This window comes from Ranitomeya variabilis, chromosome 3 (genome assembly GCF_051348905.1).
Source record: "Ranitomeya variabilis isolate aRanVar5 chromosome 3, aRanVar5.hap1, whole genome shotgun sequence".
Classification (NCBI taxonomy): Eukaryota; Metazoa; Chordata; class Amphibia; order Anura; family Dendrobatidae; genus Ranitomeya; species Ranitomeya variabilis.
In genome coordinates, this window is record NC_135234.1 from 89,945,966 (window position 1) to 89,966,717 (window position 20,752).

The following is a 20,752-nucleotide window of genomic DNA, read 5'->3' on the forward strand; positions in this document are numbered from 1 at the left end:
AAGAAGTCCTTGAAGGCTGCATAGCAGATACATGCTCCTTGACTAGGAAACTGGCCACCTCAGGGGAGACCGGTAACCTGGCAATGAGCTGTGAACGCTAGAATTAAAAAAAAAAAATCCCTTCTTTGGAGAGGATTTTTAATACGGGATCATTTGCAAAGTTGCTCATTTTTAAAGGCACTTTGCTATTGTCTCCCATGTAACAGCTCATGAGCACATTCCTCACGGTGCCTCATTAGTTTCCATTGTAAAGTAAATAATCTCCACCTAGAACATTTAATAATAAATACAATAATAGCTGTTGACTGAAATAATGAAGTCATGATCCCATCCCAGGAAACTTAACAAGGTTTTGTCACTGTATTTATCCAACATAGGAGATTGTAGTAACAAGAGTGCTGATTATAGTCACTTGTCCACTCCAAGAAAACCGCCATATTTGTCTAACATTAACCCCATCATCACCATGCAATTTTCCATTACTTTGCAATTTTGTTTTCTCTTCCTTTTCTTTTAATAGTAATAACTTTTTTTTTTTCAAAAAACCAATATTAGAACATGGCAATCTGTGGATTAACGCAGCATCAATTATTCAGCTCTCATTCAGTTTGACACCTCGGTAAGAAAAAGGAAGCATTATGCAGCTCCTATTAAGGTGAACGTCATGTTTGTGCAGTGCAACTCCATTAGTCCATGAGCCGGGCCAGATATCGGTACCACCCGGAGTGACTAATTTTCTTTGGTATTTTTAGGTAGATGCATGTCTGTAGTTTATTTTTTGATATGATAGCCCTTACATATACGTAGCTTATTAACCCCTTCAGCCCTAGGCCTATTTGTACCCAAGTGCCTAAGCCAATCTGACCTGTGCCACTTCATGGGCTAATAACTTTGGAACGCTTTCACCTATCCAAGCCATTCTGAGATTGTTTTCTCGTGACATATTGTACTTCACGTCAGTGCTAAATGGGAGTCAATATATTTTACCTTTCTATATAAAAAAATGCTAAATATTCGGAAATTTTGGAAAAATCGGCAATTTTTTAACTTTGAAATTCTCTGCTTTTTACAAAAATACTGATACCCCCCATAATAGTTATTAATTTACACTCCCCACATGTTTACTTCATATTGGCATCATTTTGAAAATGAAACCTTATTGTTTTACGACGTAATAGGGCTTATAGTTTTATGCGCAATTTTTCACATTTACAGCAAAACCCACTTTTCAAAGGACCAAGTCACTTCTGAAGTCACTTTAAGGGGCTTACATAACAGAAACCACCCATAAATTACCCCATTTTGCAAACTACACCCCTCAAGCTGTTCAAAACTCATTTTTAAAAACTGTTAACCCTTTAGGTGTTCCACAGGAATTTTAGCATGAGCCAAGAACCAAATATGACGATATCGGTACCACCCGGAGTGACTAGATGTAGTATTTGTAACAAAATTTAATCCAAGTTATGTAAATACACACTGAACATGTCATGTGCATATATATATATATATATATATATATATATATATATATATATATATATGTTACTCCATAATATCTTCAACATCGGACTCTGAATCTGACTGTTGTTCTACTGGCTCGTCTTCAGTACCCTTGTTCTGGCATGTCTGTAATCTGCACATGTCTGTGCACTTCAGGCCATTGCTGAGGCAAGTACACTGAGGAAGTTCACATGACCGCACACACTTGCAGGACAGTAGCTGTATAATAGCTTCTGGTGCTGGTGCCCCTTGCATCCACTTGACAACAAGCTTTCCGTCGTTATCTATCATCCAACCGCAGTCTGTTGGGTTTGCAACCCATGGCTGGCTCTGCAGACTTCTCCTCCAGATCGCAGCCTGGTAGTTTGCACGCAGTGCATGCATGAAAAGGCAGTCCTGGCAAGGAGGGAGTTGACTTGACTCTACCACTCCACGTCTGGCACAGAACAGCTGATAACGGAGCCTGTTTACCTCAGTTGTTTGGGTAGTTGGCAGGTACATGTGGCAGGTGATTTCCTGTAACTTCTCAAAAAGTTCGGTAGACACTTCCCATGAACGACCAACTTCCTGAAAGGCATCCTGGTATGTCTTGTTCATCTTCAACTGCTTGAGTGTCGTCATCTTCCCACGGCCAGCGAATGCACTGACGGTGTCACAGCCTGTAAATGCATGCATACCAATCAATGAATCACATACGCTGCCTCCCAATGTTCGGCTCAGAGTGGTGATATCCAGGAATCTTGTCCGGTTCTGTGTACCGCATTTCTGGAACAGGTGGGATGGGATTTTGTGGCACATGCCCAGACACAGGACCATGACATCAGTATCCTCCGAAGTGATGATGACCGACTTGTAACCAGATTCTGCTGCATGAAGAGCATGGAGAAGGAGGCGTGTGTCTGCTTCTTCTTGATTTGACTTAAGGTCAGCAGCCTCTTCCCACTGTTCTTTGGTGATCTTAAAGCAGAGCTGCTCACATGTGACATACAGCTCCTTCTCCTCAAGCTTCTCCCTGTGGTGTTTCGCCTTCCATTCTTCTACCAGAAACTTTATGAGACTTGCCTTGTTGGAGGAACTACTTAGAAGCTTTTTCCACTGCTGGATGTTGTGCCCATGTTGAATGTTCTTGAAATGGATCCCTGTGCCTTCATATCTGTTGACTCTTTCTGTATCTTTGATGGATGTCTCCTTGTAGACGTCAAAGACAATATCAATGCGCTTGCTCTTAGCACCCTCATGGATAGCGCGACTCATTGCTGTGCCTGCTAGCTGGCCAAATGTTGCATTGTTTCCCTTCAGTTTCTGAACCAGGCTCATCCCATCAATGATGGTTGCAGAGGGCTCGGGGATCACTTCTGCAGGACGAGCATTCCTCTCCAACTCCCTTGCGAGGGCAGCCTTGTTGGTCTTGCGGATAGACCCATCACCATTGGCAAGTGCCCATGGCAATGGACCCAGGGGATGAGTCAAGACATCACTCATTTGTAGCTTTCTGTTCTCAGCTACAAGTATCATCTGGCCAAATAGGTTTCTGTCAGCCTTCAAAATTACCTCCTTGCCAAGACCTTGTCTGCGTGTCTTCATTTGGATGTTAGAGAACGTTTTAAGTTTGTTCTTCGTCATCTTGTCATGAAACAATGTAGTTGGCTTATCGGTACCCAAACGCTCATCCTTGAATGTTTGATATGCATCCTCTCCTTTGATATGCTTCTTTTCTTCGACTTGGTTACATCTGGCAGGACTTTCTTTGTCACAGAGCATGCAACATTGGACTGAACAGCAATGCCATTGACTCTATGAGATGTACCTGCTCCACTTAGTGTCTCCTCAAGTCTGTCAATGTTATCCCAGGCCAGGGTTGTGAACACACCTGGGTAGATACTTGCTGGCATTGGGATGTCATCCTTTGAACATTCCAACTTCTGGATACAAAGGGCTGTATCGATCTCCTCAGCCATTGAATATGACACACAGTGGCCAAGACGATTCAGAGTTCGAATCAGTTCTGTATTGCCGGTCAAAGACTTAACTGCAAAGGATAGCAGTACGTGCTTTGGTGGCTTTGTCTTTCCATTGGTAACAGCAAAAACCAAGTCACTGCCGAAGGATGTGGCAAGACGTTGAGCTCTTTCACAGGTAGTTTGGCACTCACAATCTCCTGTAAGCAGGGTTTGCAGGAATTGAGTGACTAATGCAGGAACGACATTCTGATCTGTATTGGGAGGCCATGGCTGACTCACATCTTGCTTCTTGATCTCATTCCTTAGCTGCATTGCTGCTTTGGTTACGATATCTCCAGAGTTAGCAGCTCTTGCTTCTTGCAGATCTTTTTTCAGTCACAAGCCTGGGAGGTGTCAGCCTCTACAGAGGGAGATAGGAGCTCTGCAGAGAAGACCGGAGAGTCCTGTTCAGCACAGAACGTGTATGTGTCAGTGTGTGTGCGTGTGTTGGGGCACCTCAGGGTGTCTTCAAATGTGACATAGCCCCCTAGATTTCTTCCAGTAAAATTTGCACTCCAAAAGTCATTTGGCGCTCCTTCCCTTCCGAGGCCTGCCGTTCCCCAATACTGCAGTGTACGACAACATATCGGGTGTTGTTGTGTTCGGGAGAGATTGGTGAACAAATAGTGGGGTGCATTTTTTGCTGGTACACCTCTTAAAAATAAAAAAATGAGCCTAAAATGACACCTTCATGTAAAAAATGCACTTTTTCCATTTTCTCAACCAAGTGTTTCCAACTACTGTGAAACACTGGTTGGGTCAAAGTGGTCACTATACCCCCTAAAAGATTCCTTGGGGGTGTAGTTTCCAAAATAGGGTCACTTTTTGGGGTTTCCACTGTGGGGGTACCTCAGGCAGCCTTCAAATGTGACATGGCCCCCTAGATTTCTTCCAGTGAATCCGCCACCCAAAAACCACATAGCGCTCCTTCCGTGTTGAGCTGTGCTGTGTGCCCATACTTTAGTTTACGAGTACATGTGGGGTGTTTCTATAAACTGCAGAATTAGGGTAACCAAGTTTGGGTTTGCCGTTAACCCTTGCTAGGTTGCAGGTAAAATTGGATTACAATGTAATATCTGGAAAAAAAATGAAATTTTGAAATTTCGCCTTCATTCTGCTAAAATTCCTGTGGAACACCTAAAGGGTTAACAGTTTTTAAAAATGAGTTTTGAACAGCTTGAGGGGTGTAGTTTGCAAAATGGGGTAATTTATGGGTGGTTTCTGTTATGTAAGCCCCTTAAAGTGACTTCAGAAGTGACTTGGTCCTTTGAAAAGTGGGTTTTGCTGTAAATGTGAAAAATTGCGCATAAAACTATAAGCCCTATTACGTCGTAAAACAATAAGGTTTCATTTTCAAAATGATGCCAATATGAAGTAAACATGTGGGGAGTGTAAATTAATAACTATTATGGGGGGTATCAGTATTTTTGTAAAAAGCAGAGAATTTCAAAGTTAAATAATTGCCGATTTTTCCAAAATTTCCGAATATTTAGCATTTTTTTATATAGAAAGGTAAAATATATTGACTCCCATTTAGCACTGACGTGAAGTACAATATGTCACGAGAAAACAATCTCAGAATGGCTTGGATAGGTGAAAGCGTTCCAAAGTTATTAGCCCATGAAGTGGCACAGGTCAGATTGGCTTAGGCACTTGGGTACAAATAGGCCTAGGGCTGAAGGGGTTAATAAGCTACGTATATGTAAGGGCTATCATATCAAAAAATAAACTACAGACATGCATCTACCTAAAAATACCAAAGAGAATTAGTCACTCCGCTTGGTACCGATATCGTCAAATTTGGTTCTTGGCTCATGGACTACATGATTAAGACCTGCCTGTGTCAAAGCATGCCTTTTTTTTTTTTTTAATCATGAGTGTATCCAAACTGCCTGACCTTTTTTGTTACCTGTTTTTAATATGAAGAAATAAATAGACGTTTTAAGAAACCTTGGAATTCCTGGGATCATTCGTCCAAAGAGGCGCTGGATGTACATTTTTTAATCATTGGTAAGAGTTGTAGTTTAATATGTGACACCATTTCACTTTACTATATAATGGACAGGGAAAAAATCCAAGGGTAGCAAAAAATAGAAAAAAATAAATAAAAAATACATTGCCATTGTTTTTTGGGTTTAATTTTTACTGCGTTCATGGTGTGTTAAAAATGAGCTGGCAACATTGCTCCCCAGGTCAGTACGATTCCAGCGATGCCAAACTTGTATAGTTGGCTTTAAAAAAAAAAAAAAAAAAAAGAATTGTCCGAACTTAAAAACAAAAATTAATAAAAAAAACAAAACATTGGCTCGTGTCACCATTTTTTGATAGCGATATCTTTCTATTTTTCTGCTGAAGGAGCTGTGTGAGGGCTTGCTTTTCGAAGGGTTAGCTGACGGTTAGTCTCTGTTGATACCACTTTGGGATACATACATTTGACACAGTCTTGGGGAGTAGTACAGCAAATTAAAGTTGACTTTTTTTTCTTTTTGGCATTTAACGAACAGTTTAAATATTTTTTTTTCTCTCTCTTTTTTTTTATACCTTTCTTTATGCCATCAGTGACTGACAGAGGCATTTCAATAATTATACAGCAGCGATCGGTGGTAACTCTGTTCGGTGCTTTTTTAGGCAGATGCCAGGAGGGCAAAACAGCAAGCATCTGTATGGGGTACGGTGTAGGCTCCATACACTCTGCATGTAATTTGTGTTACATGGTCGTGAAAGGGTTAATACTACCTTTTCCACATAAAGGATGTTTTTGCAGAAGTTAAGCTGAGGACTACTACAGCATCTGATACATGACTTGTTAATAATTTCATTTAATCCATTATTTCCTGGGCAAATAAAATATTATTCCATGGATTTAAATCTCCCGTCTGGTGAAACAATTTCCGTCACACAATGCAATAAAGGGAACCTGCCGGCGTCATTTTAGGATGTCGCCCCAGAGGTAGTGCTGTAAAGGTCAGGGTGCAACAATCCCAATGTCTCTGTGGTTGGGAAGTGTTGTGCCATTGTGGAGAAATCTGGCTTTTTATGTACAAGCACGAGCATGGGGAGAGTCTTATTTTCCCCGTCTGGTGCTGTCCACCACTGTGTGGCTGACCACAGACAGACTTCTTTTGGCTGGGGTGAAGCATGAAGAACACATGCACAAAGTTTCGGTATACAGCATAGGCGACATCCCCTACCATAGCCCCTGTATCCGTGGTGAATGATGCAGCAGAGGGCAGGACCGAAGGGGTCCGATTACAGGTGCAGCGATACGGCCCGCTGCACTGACAGTCTAATTTGCATTAAGGTGAAAAAAAAATAAATAAAGATTTTTAAAGAATGGCACCATGGATCCAGATCAAAGAGGTAGTGTTGTAATGGAGGTACACGGACCTGTACACCTCTGGTTGGCTCCATAAAATGAAGCTGTCAGGTTCTCCCTACGACAAACACACATGAACATACTCCACGTACACTGAGAACACAGACACAAGCACATGTATGTTATGGACCCACCTCTGATCTTGTCATAAAGCACTTGTGTATCAATGGAGGGGTAATGAAGTAAAACACGACAATGACACATTAAAACACCGTATGATTGAAGCAAATGATAAATGAAGGAAGGCGATGGCAAACCTAGAGTGTGTGCACACATTTAGTATTTGCATAACATTTTTCTGCTGTGGAAATTATGCATTTTTTTAACCCCGTTCATTTAAATGGGTGAAAAACGCTGAAAGGATCAATATGCTGCAGATCTGAAGAAACAAAAAAAAAAAAAGACACTTTGGAAAAAAAAAAAAAATCAGCAGAATGTACACAAGTTAATTTACTTTGCTGTTAAAAGTAAAACGCTACATTTTCTTTCATAGCAAAAACACAATGTGTGAACAAGCCCTAAGAGTGCAAGTAAAACATCAAGAAAAGCACATGCAACAAGCACAGACATTGCCAACAGCAAGGCACAATCTTAGAAGAGAAGCGCAGATCATCCATCCATACGGAGCACGGCGAAATCTGTGACAGCCACAATGTTTAAGAACCATTTCCCCATCACATCCATGCTACCAGTGGGATTACTAAGCAATGGATGAACACAGGGGTTTTTTTTTTTAGGTTCTGAGAAAGTGGAGTGACTGAAACCATATAGTGTTATTGTGGTGACCAATGAGACTTTTTTTTTTTTGACGTGCTACATTTCTACAGAGCTATTTCAGAAGATGGCAGCACCATGCACAGTCTCGATATCCGGACTGCCACCAACAGCCTCATCAGGCACTGATCAGAGACCAGGAAAATTACCCTCTGATGGTGCAATCTCTTAGGTGCCATAGTTCACTGCAACTGACAATTTGAGAGAGAGGGAAATCCATCTATCTGCCCATAGGCCACAGCACGATGGTGGATGATTTACCATGGAAGCCGGGTCCACCTAACATTGCCTGCCTGCCAGTATAAATCTGAAAGGCTGGAAAGGCTTGAAACACCATATATTTCACAGAAATATAGAGGTGAGTTATTCCACGAACGAAGTACATTTTGAATCAACAGATCATGAAATAAAAGTTTCACAATTTGAGGTTAAGAAAAAAATTGTCCCTGTATGTGTTGACTATGAACTGGAGCAGCTCTGCATGGTCAGACACAGCCATTACACAGTAGGAGCACATTTAAAACATTGTCTCCGCATGAGAACATTTTTTTTTTTTTTTTTAAACATATCTAACTGTGGAACTTATTTTTATTCCAAGATCTAAATGCACTTTGTTGGTGGGACAAGGCGAATAATGTTATACTTATTTTAAAAAGCACAACACTGGAGTAAAATATCAGTTATCATCAGGTACTCTGTGCAAAAGGCTTCCTATTGGGTAAGTTCTCCGCTTCTGCACATGAAAGTTGATCCTTAGGACTTACACCAGCTTTGCATTTAAAGAGGCAACGACCATCTTTATCTATATATTCTTTAGGGACTATGACTCATGGTGGAGAACATCGATGAGTCCAGATGGAAAGTTGTAAGGGCAACAACAAGTCTAGATGAGGGAAGTTCTGACTTCTTACACCTTCTCACGGTGTGCAATCTGACATACAGCATAAACCTTCTCTGTCTTCCAAACTAAGCAGACCGTTCTCTGCAGTCTAACTTGTTCATTGGCCTATAGGCTGGTATATATGAACCGTAATGAATGTGTGGATGGTAAAACAGATATAAGGATTTTTAGTACCATAATGCAGGAGAAAGTTTTACAAAACTATTCTGCTAGACTGCTTTTTACTTGTGATGGATTGTTCGTGAACGATCCGGTACAAATAACCGGCTCCCTGCTGTGGACGATGGGAGCCGGCACCCCAGTGAGAGCCACGAAACTCTCCGAATGGCTCTCACTGTGGGTAAAATTCCAGTGTTCAATGAACGTAATCCCGCCCACCCAAACCAAACTTCAGCCACTCATCAATTTACTTGGTTAACAGCAAGTAGGCAGAGTATCAGACGTGGGTGTTCGGGTTTCGGCAGCATGAACATCAGCTTACATTGTGTTCACCTATTTTAATAAGGATCCATTCAGGATCTAAAAGAAAGGGCTCTTTTTGGTGAGCGGACCCAGGAGAGCCGGACTGCCCATCACTACTTCTTACAAAGTGACTGCTTCACCAGGACCTTCTTACCCAAAATGCATTGGTTTCCCCCACAAAGCAATTGACTGCTTAACAGAAAAACAATTGCAATACAATTAAACGTCACCAGTTCTATTACCACATTAGACGTCACTAAAAGTATTACAGCTCATTAAAGTGATAACAGTAATTTTAACCTCGTCTTTTGCCTTAATGGGCAAACCATGGGATAAGCCGTAAGGTTGGCAGGAGTATAGCACAATCTGCAAACAGACATTTTACTGTATACTAAAGCCAGAGGTATTTTATATAAAAATCTTACAGAATAAGATATTAAAAGACTTCACCAAATCTTACAAAATTGCTATAAAATGAAGCTCCACCATTACCCATGCTCCATTTAGTCAGTATAAAATTAATCTCTCAGGTTTGTCCTTCTTTGTTGCCATATTAGTGTCACTTTTCCACAGCAACTTCTCCCATTCATTTCTGCAGAACAACCACTGGATGTACAGGGGACATGAAGCAGAACCTAGGACAAGGTTGACTCATCTAGAAATGGTATTCACTAAGGAGTGATAGGAGCAGGATTCCAGTATTAAATTCTGATCCTCGTATCTGCTCAAGGTTGAAAAGAAAATCTCCATTACAGAACATGCTGAAATGTACAATCAGCAAACTCCATGAAAAGTGCAGGTTATTAGTTCCATCGCACATTGATACGATATTGTATTAAAAGGTGTTGTCTTGCAAAAAAATTTACATTTTACCAATGAGAGTAGACTAAGCTATACACCCCTACTGGCACTCACCTGGATCCTGCACAGTCCGCTCCGTGGTCTGCGTTTACACCGGAATACAGATGTCACCATTCCAGGAGCAGCAGCATGTCATTGCTGACGCACTGCTGAAGTCACCCGACCACGGCAGCCATTCACGGGCACACCGCTGCTGCTGGAATGGTGACTTCTTCCTTGCAGGGGCACCAGATCCAGGTAATTGCAGATCGGAGAGTATAGCTTCCTTTGTTATTTTACATTTGTTGTTTTGTATTTTTGTTTTTTATATTATACCAACCTACTGGTAAAATTCCAATTTTGCCCAAACAACACCCTCAGGAGATCACCTCTCTTTTTCATATTTATTTGCAATCCTGGCAATGTTTATGGGAGTCTGAATGCAATCAGATGCTGTAGCGGCAGGACACACCTGGCAGACACAAGTTCCTTTGACAATCTGGCGAGTGCTCCGGCCATCGCAAATGTTTGGCAGCACTCAGAGCTGCAGCGAGTTTGCTTTGTGACTACAGCAATGAGCAGATGCGGCAAGGACATGGCAAGTAAAGCCCATTTTACACTTACTATATCCGGTTTTCTCTTACACTGCACATTTCTTGCTTCTGTTATATGTACAAGCCAGGAAGACTCCGGGTGTAAAGGATCAATGATCATGTGTGACAAATAGGTTTTAACGTAATTGTTAAAAAAAAAAAAAAAAAAGTTAAACTCTAAAATAAAAACATGCTTTTTTTTTTTTTTTTTTTTTTACACCAAATGGAATAGTGCAGACTGGTGTACTATCCCATAAAGAAAAAAAACACATGCTGCATAGATTGACACAAAATTAGCCTCTGTCAGGTGAGCTACGGGGCAATGGATACGCACATCGTTTGGGTGAAGAGTTTCCCTGCCACATACAGTGCAGGTACACCCTCTCCGCAGTGTGAAGGCGACTGCCTTATAGTGAGGTGGAGCGACACTTCCTATACAGCTTACAGAGCTCAGCACAGACACACGCCACACTGATACACACAACAGCAACAATACACCAAATAGCAAGTAGCATCGGCTAAGCCACGTTACCTTCAGCAGGGGAGGCCAGCTCCCAGGGGGGGCCAAAAAGACCCTTGAGGTCCCTGAAAATATCAGTGCTGCGTTCCCTCCCTCCTGCCTGTACCGCCTTACCAGGCTTCTCTTCAGTGTCTGAATTATTTCAGGACCAAACCAGATTGCCAAAAAAGTTAAAATGACCAGAGGATGGGTAAAATCAGGAAAAGGAAAAAATACATGCAGAAAGAAAGAAGTTATGGTTAATGGATGAAACATAAGATGCAAATTAAAGCAATAAAGCAGCACCATGCAGATAATTGGGGTTCCCATTGCCTCAGGTTTGTGTCTGTCTAACCAGACCATTAGATTTGGCACGGTTTGGGCACAGTACGCCTTGGTGCCGTGCTGTTTCTTTACAGCAAGCCATTATCTTAGTGAAGAAAACATTTGCTCGGTCAAAGCACTTTGTAAGAAAGTTGGCTGCTCTGCAGGAATTTTTCTTTAAGGAACAGAAAAAGAAACTAATCTGTGGATGGCATACTCCAAATTTCAGAAATGCTTTGACCAAAGTAGGAATGTCACATGATAGATGAACAAAACACCATTCATGTGTAGAAGACGACGTATTCTGAGAGTGACGTCCTACCGATCGGATGCAGAACATTACAGGAGCAATGCGCAGAGTAAGGCAGTGTAGGATGCGTGTACGGTGATTACCTTTCTTCGGCACACTTTTCGACGAGGCTGTAAAGAATTTCTTCACGGTTGTCACTTTTCTAGTTTTTTCATTGGATTTCTTTTCTTCAAACTTGGTGAAGCCAAGAGACGTCTGACCCCCCTGCGCTCCCTGGCTGCTGGCGTAAGCCTCTTCTTCCTCCCGCTGCAAGCTATAATGGCAAATGTCAGCAAGACACATCTAGACCTCAAATTTAGGCCCCAGAGATCAGATAATATTGCTTGTGGGAATTGCCCAGCATATTACGTAGAACGCGGGGCAGAAAAGGTCAAGATATCTATCGAAGTGAAGGGCATTCAGACTGGCATGGATGGGAGCATGTCAACAATCTAGTACCGGGCTCAGAAATCTCCCCCCATCTCTCGCATTAGGGAGCGGGACCGCTTCTGATAATCTGTGTCTCATTTAATAAAAGGTGTAAAATCGTTTTAATCCACAAAGAAAGATCATCAGACAGAATACATTGGCTCAGTAGAAAACATCATGCTGTGTAAAATTAAATCAGCTGATCGACGGACAACCTGCCGGGGAAATCAGCCGACAGCCGCGGAGTTGTGCAGAGCATTTTTCTGTTGCATCAGCCACAGGTAAAATGTAGTGATGAGGAAAAGTGCTCGGATAAGTTGTTATCTGAGCATGCTCGTGTGCCAACCGAGTGTCTTTGATGTACTCAAAAAGTATATTCGATTCCCCGCACCTGCATGTCTCGTGGCTCTGTTAGACAATCCACGCATATGTTGCGACTGTCGAACAGAAAATCGCTGCATGTGTTGCGGCTGTCTAACAGCAGCAAAACATGCAGCCATGGGGACTTGAACATGTTTTTCTAGCACGCCGAAGTCACTCGGTTAGCACCCGAGCATGCTTAGATAACACCTTATCAGAGCACGTTCACTCATCACTAGTAGAATGCAATCTTTCATGGCTGCCAATCAAATAAACACCATCAATGCAATGCAGATACTCAGCATCTCTCTGCTGCGGCTCACACAAGGGAAAGAATAGCAGAGAAACCTGCTTGATGGAATATATAAATGCACTCAAAGTGACATGTCAGTCCTCCTGAAGACCTAATATCACAGTAACAATGTGGCTTTACTATACATGTAACGGTTCTGTAGAGGAGTACTTTACCGTTCTGCAAGCTCCCAGTCCTCCTGGATTTGTTTCTGCCGTGCCTTCTGGTACTCCTCCCTCCAGCACTTTGAGCAGTACCCCTGCCACGCGGGATTCCCATAGTAGCCACAGCCTTTTTTACAGAGTAGTTCTGACTGGTCCACATGGATGGCTCGTCGCTCCGATTTAAGGCTCATCTTCCTAAGGCAACAAAAAAACTAATTTACTGGATCTAAAGATACATAAAGCCAACTGTAAACTATCCCTTTCGATGGATGAATCACAAGAATTTTGGGGCATTTGTACAAGATCTGCAGAAAGTCTTAGTGACATGTCATGCTCAAAAGGAATAGCGATGGCAGCAATTTCCAAAATACAGCTAAAAAAAAAAAAATGACTTAGGCATGATGGCATCCACCACAAACCACTCCTCTTCCTCAGAGACCGACATTGGCATTATCCTTATGTATACCCTGTCTACACACGTGACCGCTGCAGCCGAGCACTATCTTTCCAGACCATTATCAATCACCTTATTACGAACTAATAAACGATCATACGTGGCCGGCCAACAATGCCATATACCTATCAATTCCGGTGACATTGTCAGCCGCTGGTAGATGGACCCCCAGGTCGTGGAGCTTCTACGCAATCACTAGTTAGCCTTCTCTACGCGTCGTGTTTTCAGCACATGATGAGGAATTGAGGAACCCCAAGACAGTGCAGCGGACTTACCGATGTGATTATTCTGCACAGCACCATGTGGACAAGTGTGCCTGCATTAATAAATGTGAACAAGGAATCATTTTTCGGTGTTTTACATGTATGCATGAACTTACAAGAAAAAAGGATGCCTGAAGTAGGCCTTAATTTGGCTTTTAAACCTCCATATTAGTTTCATAGGTAAGAAATGGAAATCCAGAATTTATATTTCATCAATACGCAGAATATTCCTATTTCCTTATCTCGTTTCATTTTTACCAGATAACAATATGATAAGTAGTTTTCATAGTAGTTATTCTTTCTTTAGGCTAGAGCCGTACGTGGCAGCCTCATAGCAATACATGCTGGACAGAGATTCCCGGTCATGTGTCCTTAGAGCGGTGCACATAATACACAACTCTATGATGTGCGTTGTTTAATGTAACCCAATGAAAGTGCAGGTATTGCTTTGAAATGCGTTGTTCTCCGGTCACTATGAAGAACACATGCCCACTCGGACGACCACGTTGGGAGAATTGGTCCCAGATCCCCAATTCGACCAGGTAAATGGGCTAAAGCCTGAGCCTCCTCGCTGCTCTACATACACAGATTAACCATTATTAGCACTGATGAAGAGCACCGTTAGATGAAAATGTCATAATTTGGCACTACAAACCCCACAGGCTGCCCTATATGTGTACAACAGGTTAATGTCACTAATATACAAAGCACTGAAGGCAAATATTAGCACATGGATCACATGTGATTGCATTTGCTATTTTTCCATGCAAAAAAAAAACACCAGCTCATAAGAGAAGTCACTGGAAGAAACAGGAGCCCAGAAATGTCACAAAAAGGAAATACTGTACAAGAAGCCAGATAATGAGACATTGTGCTACAAATTATAAGGCATCAGCAAGAGGGAACGTCACGAGTTACTGCAGCTCCTCACACCCGGCTAATAACACACAACGGCTTCCATCGGCTCCTGTACAGCCCGACTGCAATCACGCCATACTACCGGGTGCTGGAAGCTGAGAGAAGTGATGTCTGTCCCTAAAGGGGAAAAAATAATTCTCTATATAAAAACTAAACAACTAAGGGAAGGGATGACCGGCCACAGGGAAGAATAATGCAGCTCCACAGAACCGCACAACATGAAGGCCTGGAGCGAGTGCTGGGAGGAATAAGCTCAGACCGGGGTCACATCTGGGACACATGGAGCAGTCTTGGAAGAACTTTCCCAACAGCTTCAATTATGCCCCTAATGCACTTCCAATATAAGCACGGTCTGGGTTTAATGGATGTGTGAAACCTTAGGGTACCCTGAAGCAATGTTTACATTTAAGGGAGGGGGGGATGAGAGGAGCAAGACTCTGTTCACATTGCTTTTGACGTACACACTGAGAAAGGCACCGGTGTATAAGTTAATTACATCTATAAGGATCAATGACCCAGAAGGCTCCGATGTATACGTTAATTACATCTATAAGGATTAATGACCCAGAAGGATGACAGGAGGGTGTCGTCCTGGACTTTTTCCAGCAGGTATAATGTACAGAAAAGTCACAGTGTAAGCTTTTTCAAAGGGCAACGTACATCACTGCGAACCTACAGAATAGCATACATCCGAGGTATACACCAGGCTATACTCACTGTCGTACATGTCTTTCCAAATACTCAGACATATGACCAGAGCCTGATGATGCCCATACGTCTTAGATGTCCGACTGTTGCACATGATCGACATATCGATTCTCATCATGGGAAGCTGCCATACATATCAGATAGTCGGCCAATCCTGCAGATATCCACAGGTCCAGACAACGTTCATCCAAAATATCTGTGGTCCTTATGGCAATTTTGATGTGATGTTTCAATTCATAGGGCTCTATATGACTGCAGACTTGTGAATCCTCACAGTGTGCACTGTTGGCGGCGAGACCGGCCGGTCATGTGACATGTATACTCCTGGCCACATTCCAACTAGACGTGCACGGCCTCAGTCAATACAAGTGAACGTAAAGCAGCTGCACACACATAGTCGACATGTGCCCAGGAGTATGCATACTCACATACTTGCAGTCACATGACCAGCCAGTCTCACCGCCGGCCCTGTAAATCCTCACAACGTGCCATGTGAAGATTAACAAGTCTGCAGTCACAGAGAGTGTCTGTTTTAAAAATGGGCAGCAAACAGATGAGAAAAGTTGATCTGTGAATGCAGCTTAAGCCTCACAGAATGGTGCAAACCTGGGGCAAAACAGCCCCAATGCATTAAGAATATGCGTTACGTGAGACCACGTAGCAAAGCTTTGTCCCCTGCATTCACAAATGACAATAGTAGTCAGGTGACTACACTGGCCAATGGCTACCATAGAATGTCACATCGACATGTATAAAAAAAAAATAGCCCCATAATAGCTAGTGATTGGCCAAAGCAAATCCTAGAAACAAATTTGCGCCCCCACACACAACTTATCACATTTTGCTTGGACACACTTAAGATAAGTTTGTTTGGAGTTTTTTTTGTGACAGAATGAAACATGGACTGAAAAGACATCCGATGTGGTATGGGAGGGAGTGTCTGACATTATTTTACTGCTAGAAATATTAAGGTGGAGGTGCAGGATGGTGAAAGGGGCTTGATCAGAGAAAATGACATTACTCCAGTCCACTACAGTCGAATCCCAGCACGTCCTGATGATGCCCCCTTCAGATTGTGCCATCTGGAAGAATGATTGGAGAAGAAAAGGTGAGCGAGTCCTGTCATGCCAACAGTAAAGCATCCTGAGACCATTCATGTGGGGACTTCGCTTTAGACTCACTCACAATCTTGCCTAAGAACACTGCTATAAAGAATGGGATCTAAACATCCTCCAGAAGCAACTTCTCCCAACCAGCCAGGAGTAACCCATGTCACAAGGTGAGAGTGACAGATAAGTGCCTCGGTGAAGACATGGAAATTTGGGTTACTTGCCAGGAAACTCCCCAGATCTCAATCCCATTAAGAACCTGTGGTTAATCCTCAAGAAGCAGGTGGACAAACAGGAACACAGAAATTGTGATAAACGCCAAGCGCTGATGACCACAAGGGCGGTCATCAGTCAGGAATTGGCCCAGAAGCAGATATCCCGCTGCCATGGCAAAGGGCAAAAGTCTGGAAAAATAAGGGGCAGCACTAATAATATTGAGTCTTTACATAACCTTGATGTATTTAATAAAAATATAAAGACTTATGAAATGCTGATAATTGTACTTACAGTAACCAATGAAACATTTGACTAAAAGATAGAAAAACACTGAAGGAGAAAAGTTTGGAAAAAGTTAAATTTGAGTCAGTCTCAAAAACTTCTGATCCTGACTGTAGAATAAAAGGTAAATTGCAAAGTTGCTTTTTCTACTAGTAGTTTGCAATTTTACCCATTCATGATGATGATACAGCCCTTTCAATCAAATGAAGGTTAAGGTACCGTCACACACTCAGCGACGCTGCAGCGATATAGACAACGAGCCGATCGCTGCAGCGTCACTGTTTAGGTCGCTGGGGAGCTGTCACACAGACAGCTCTCTCCAGCGACCAACGATCAGGGGAACGACTTCAGCATCGTTGAAACTGTCTTCAACTATGCCGAAGTCCCCCTGCAGCACCCGGGTAACCAGGGTAAACTTTCGAATTACTAAGTGCAGGGCTGCGCTTAGTAACCCGATATTTACCCTGGTTACTATTGTAAAAGTAAAAAAAAAAAAAAAAAAATACTACATACTCACCTTCTGATGTCTGTCACGTCCCCCGGCGTCCGCGCTGCTGCTCAGAGCTTCCTGCACTGAATGTGTCAGGGCCGGCAGAGCACAGCGGTGACATCACCGCTGTGCTTTGCTTTACAGCCGTCACTGACACATTCAGTGCAGGAAGCTCTGAGCAGCAGCGCGGACGCCGGGGGACATGACAGACATCAGAAGGTGACTATGTAGTGTTTTTTTTTTTACTTTTACAATGGTAACCAGGGTAAATATCGGGTTACTAAGCGCAGCCCTGCGCTTAGTAACCCGATATTTACCCTGGTTACCATTGTAAAACATTGCTGGTATCGTTGCTTTTGCTGTCAAACACGACGATACACACCGACCTAACGACGAAATAAGGTGCTGGCCTTCTAGCTCCGACCAGCGATATCACAGCGGGATCCAGATCGCTGCTGCGTGTCAAACACAACGATATCGCTATCCAGGACGCTGCAACGTCACGGATCGCTGTCGTTCTCGTTGGAAAGTTGTTCAGTGTGAAGGTAACTTTAGTTCTTGATATGTTGGGGTATAGCTGCCAGGACAGTGGGGAATGACACACATACACATATCAGCGACCTCCTGCTGCTGCAAAACTAAAACACCCCCCATACCCTGCAAGGCATGCTGGGAGATGTGATTCTAAACAAAGTCAGAGATGACTGCCATAGTCTGATAGGGAGGCCCCATTCAGATGTCCGCATTTCAGAAGCTTGCACTGCTTTGTTTGTTTTTTTATGGACTCATGAGGTACCCGTTATAATCTAAGGTGCTGTTCACATGTCCGTGCTTTTCTAGCAGCACAGATGGCAAAGATTAATACAAGGCTATGGGTCTGTGAGAAGCACATAAAGCATCCGGACGGCATCGGTGTACAGTCCTTATTTACCATTGCAAAGGACAGGAGAAGTTTAGTAATATATTTATCCCACCGTGAAAATCACTAATGATGCCGGGGGTAAAAAAAAAAAAAAAAAAAAAAGGGCGCACGGAGCAGACGCCGAGGGTAAAAAAGGGGTGCGCGCGGAGCAAATGCCGAGGGTAAAAAAGGGGTGCGCGCGGAGCAGACGCCGAGGGTAAAAAAGGGGATGCAAGGAGCAGACGCCGAGGGTAAAAAAGGGGATGCAAGGAGCAGACGCTGAGGGTAAAAAAGGGGATGCAAGGAGCAGACGCTGAGGGTAAAAAAAGGGGGGGCGTGCGGAGCAGACGCCGAGGGTAAAAATGGGGACGCAAGGAGCAGACGCCGAGGGTAAAAATGGGGACGCAAGGAGCAGACGCCGAGGGTAAAAAAAGGGGACGCAAGGAGCAGACGCCGAGGGTAAAAATGGGGACGCAAGGAGCAGACGCCGAGGGTAAAAAGGGGGACGCAAGGAGCAGACGCCGAGGGTAAAAAGGGGGACGCAAGGAGCAGACGCCGAGGGTAAAAAGGGGGACGCAAGGAGCAGACGCCGAGGGTAAAAAGGGGGACACAAGGAGCAGACGCCGAGGGTAAAAAGGGGGACGCAAGGAGCAGACGCCGAGGGTAAAAATGGGGACGCAAGGAGCAGACGCCGAGGGTAAATAAAGGGGGCGCGCGCAGAGCAGACGCTGAGGGTAAAAAGGGGGATGCAAGGAGCAAAACCAGATGACACAGCTGGACTGTCAGATCCACCATACAATGTGACTGCACAGTGAGTAGGTATCTGTGTGGGGCTGGGGCTGGCGCTGGCTGCACATTATGGCCTGTCATAATAAGGAAGTCACATTTGAAAACAAGTCACATCCGGGAGGGGCCACAGGGGAGCCGCTATAAGAGCCCCGCACACGGTGTGCAGCCACCGCCCTCCGGCCCACATTGCCCCTCAGTGTCTCAGAGAGCCGCTCTCACCTGTCCCGGCTCAGCCCGCAGCCTCGGCTCCCTAATGTCTCCTCTATCAGCACGGAGCGCTGACAAGCCAGGCCTGACGTACTGACGTCACACGGTGATGCGCCTCAAGCCTCGTTGCGGATATCACTTCCGGTTTTGCGCAGTACTGTATTGTTGTTATAGTCTGTAGAACGTGTACTGAGTGAGCACAGACCTGGCGGTGACCGCAGAGGGGCGCAGTCCACTGTATAGCATTCAGTCAGTCTCTAGTGCACTCCAATCTGTACTGTCTCTTGTCTCCTACATACATCAACTTTTTAGAGAAAAAAATGTCCGTGCCTAGTTTAATAAGTTTTCTGACCACAAAAAGCTAAAACATTTATTTCTATTTCCCGGACTTTGTGCCGTTCGCTATAAACCGCTGTTAGGACTGGCAGGTGTTTAGTTTCTTCCCCCAGTTTATTTTCTGTATTCTGCTCCATGGGGACATAAAGAACCTCGGGGCCACGTCTGTATTATTGCTGGTTCCCTGTCACTGGGGCTGGTATATTGGCTCCAGGTACAGGACACAGTCAGCCTCCTGGCTGCACTGCGGAGCTGGCAAGAGTCTCTTAGGACCCCCAACTCCTGCTCCTTCCACCCCCAGTGACATTGTGCAGCCAGCGCTTCCTATTGTACAGCCACTGTGCATACGGCAGTGACGCAGGCAGAGATGGTAATAAGTCGCCTCTGCCTTCCCTGGAGGGAGTCCGGCTGTCCCCATCAGTCTCCGCTCCACCACCTGCATGATCTCCATATGTCACACTGTGCATACGGCAATGACGCAGGCAGAGATGGTAATAAGTCGCCTCTGCCTTCCCTGGAGGGAGTCCGGCCGTCCCCATCAGTCTCCGCTCCGGTAGCTGCATGATCTCCATATGTCACACTGTGCATACGGCAATGACGCAGGCAGAGATGGTAATAAGTCGCCTCTGCCTTCCCTGGAGGGAGTCCGGCTGTCCCCATCAGTCTCCGCTCCACCACCTGCATGATCTCCATATGTCACACGCAGAGCAGCGTGACGCTTTACATCCTTGGACGCTCCAAAGTTGTCAGAGGGGTCTATTTTTTTTAAAAAAAAGAAAAGAGCTAAAATATTTCAAATATTGTCCCCAAAAAGACCCACATGTTTTGACCTGACAATTTTTTTCATGTTTACATGTATTTCTAAAACCTAGCCCGTAGGCATGAGTTGTATTTTTAACTAGTGCTATGTTGGGAGGCATATAATACATTGATTAGATTTGATAAAACTTTTTTTGTGTTTGATGCAAAAAAATAACTGAAATTCTGCAGCTTTTTTGATTGATTTCAAGATTTCAGTTGCATCATTTATCGCATGGTACAGATGACGTGTTACATTTATTCTGCAAGTCAGCGCAATTATGGCGATTCCAAACGTATGAATATTTTCTTGTCTGGAGCTGAGCTTATATCAGAAGACACTGTGTTACAGCGGCATTATTTGCCTCTAATAGCAACAAGTGAAGCTGAGCTACATCCGCAGCCATCAATCTGTATTTCACACCAACCATCTTCCCTCAACTCAGACCATTTTCCCTGTCCCTGGTGCCCAAAA

The 20,752-nt window shown here is 43.8% G+C and overlaps 1 protein-coding gene across 2 annotated transcripts in view; it reads right to left on the bottom strand.

The window, feature by feature from the left end:
• The window catches only part of RABGEF1 (RAB guanine nucleotide exchange factor 1), a 32,632-nt gene extending 13,344 nt beyond the window's left edge, over positions 1–19,288 (bottom strand). The window contains exons 1-3 of one of the 2 annotated variants that reach the window (XM_077294374.1): positions 19,156–19,288; positions 12,819–13,001; positions 11,666–11,835 (exon numbers count right to left, since the gene is read on the bottom strand). In XM_077294374.1, the coding sequence (XP_077150489.1) occupies positions 11,666–11,835; positions 12,819–12,997 (349 nt within the window). In that variant the 5' untranslated portion in view covers positions 12,998–13,001; positions 19,156–19,288. Of the gene's footprint in view, positions 1–10,981; positions 11,097–11,665; positions 11,836–12,818; positions 13,002–19,155 lie in introns of those variants that run through there. The other variant, XM_077294375.1, reaches the window with a different exon arrangement.
• Positions 19,289–20,752: the final 1,464 nt, after the last annotated feature.